Source organism: Candoia aspera, chromosome 6 (assembly GCF_035149785.1).
Source record: "Candoia aspera isolate rCanAsp1 chromosome 6, rCanAsp1.hap2, whole genome shotgun sequence".
In the NCBI taxonomy this organism is placed as follows: domain Eukaryota; kingdom Metazoa; phylum Chordata; class Lepidosauria; order Squamata; family Boidae; genus Candoia; species Candoia aspera.
In genome coordinates, this window is record NC_086158.1 from 73,689,167 (window position 1) to 73,690,778 (window position 1,612).

The following is a 1,612-nucleotide window of genomic DNA, read 5'->3' on the forward strand; positions in this document are numbered from 1 at the left end:
GAGGAGGTCCCGATCCGCGCTCGCCGACCTGTTTGCATCCCGGAAGGCGGCGAAGGACGCCGGAAAGTTTTGCGATTGAATGAGAGGGAGCTAAACGAGGAGATGCCGGAGATGCTGGCGCTGCGGAGCTCCTGAAGGCACGCGCTGCGCAGGCCCCCGCCAAGCGCTGCCAAATTCAGGCTCCAAGACAGAAAGTTTTTTAAAAGGAGAAGCGCCGCAGGCTCGGGCTTCCGAAGCCGCGGAAAGGAGGAGCAGGAGGACCTTCTCGCTCCGCGATGGAGAACGCCTCCAACCGCAGCGAGGGAGCCTCGCAGCCCCCGGGCGCTCCGGGTGGCTTGAAGGTGTTGGCAGGGTGCTTGCTGTCGCTGCTGGTGCTGAGCACCCTGGTGGGCAACAGCCTAGTGTGCCTGGCCGTCCTCCGGTTTCACCATCTGCGGGTCAGAGCCACCAACTGGTTTGTGCTCTCGCTGGCCTTGTCTGACCTTTGTGTGGGGTTGCTGGTCATGCCCTGGAAAGCAGTCACTGAAGTGGCAGGCGGGGTGTGGCTCTTTGGCAGCCACTTCTGCGACACATGGGTGGCCTTTGACATCATGTGCTCCACCGCCTCCATCCTCCACCTCTGCATCATCAGCCTGGATCGCTACTGGGCCGTGGCCAACCCCTTCTGCTATGAGCGGCGGATGACTCAGTCCCTGGCCTTCATGGTGATCGCTCTGGCTTGGACCCTCTCGGTCCTCATTTCCTTCATCCCTGTCCACCTCCACTGGCACCGAGTGGAGGAGACACCTGGCCTGCTTCCCCATCACTGTGACACTCGTCTCAACCGTACTTATGCCATTGCCTCCTCCTTGATCAGCTTCTATATTCCTGTCTCCATCATGATTGGGACCTACGCACAGATATTTCGCATTGCTCAGGCTCAGATCCGTCGCATCTCCTCCCTGGAAAGAGCAGGTGGCCTGGGCTTGGTCAAGGGGAAGGAGCCAGTTTCTTCTCTGCGCAGATCACTGTGCAAGGAAACCAAGTTGCTTCAGACACTGACCATCATTTTGGGGGTTTTTGTCTGCTGCTGGCTGCCATTCTTCCTGCTCAACTGCCTGTTGCCCTTTTGTGACTCAAGGCCCAAGGACAGAAGCCCTGAGCAGGGGACCTGCATCAGCCAAACCATCTTCAATATTTTCATGTGGATTGGCTGGGCCAACTCCACTATCAACCCAGTGATCTATGCTTTCAATGTAGACTTCCAGCGGGCATTCAGGAGCCTGTTGGGTGGCCACCACTTTCCTTGTTGGCTTCCCAACCATTCTGCTACCAAGAGAGTCCATCTGAGCAATGAGGTGCCCTCCTACCCCCACAAAAAAGATGAAGATTCCCCAGTGTCATTACCTGCATGTGCCATTGTTGCTTGGAATGAACCAGTCCCCTCCACAGCAAGCATCCAAGGAAATGAAGAGAACCATGGAGGGCTCTTATTAGAGAAAGAGATACTTCCATCCTCTCAAAGCGCTTACAGAAGCAGTTCCAAAATTCTTAACATGCCAGTTTTGCTTCCCTTTCAGTGTGAGACTGAGATAATTTTGGAAACCGTTATTCCTCCTGATGGAACTTAGAA

General features: G+C 55.6%; 1 protein-coding gene across 1 annotated transcript; it reads left to right on the plus strand.

Annotated features, from left to right (window-relative positions):
* Positions 1-275: 275 nt before the first annotated feature.
* LOC134500491 (D(1) dopamine receptor-like) lies at positions 276-1,612 on the plus strand. Its single transcript, XM_063307827.1, has one exon. It carries the CDS (start codon positions 276-278, stop codon positions 1,608-1,610), a length of 1,335 nt encoding a protein of 444 aa, XP_063163897.1. The 3' UTR covers positions 1,611-1,612.

Bases quoted from the DNA above. Each gene is read 5' to 3' on its own strand.
- LOC134500491 (XM_063307827.1), top strand. From the start codon at position 276: ATGGAGAACGCCTCCAACCGCAGCGAGGGAGCCTCGCAGCCCCCGGGC.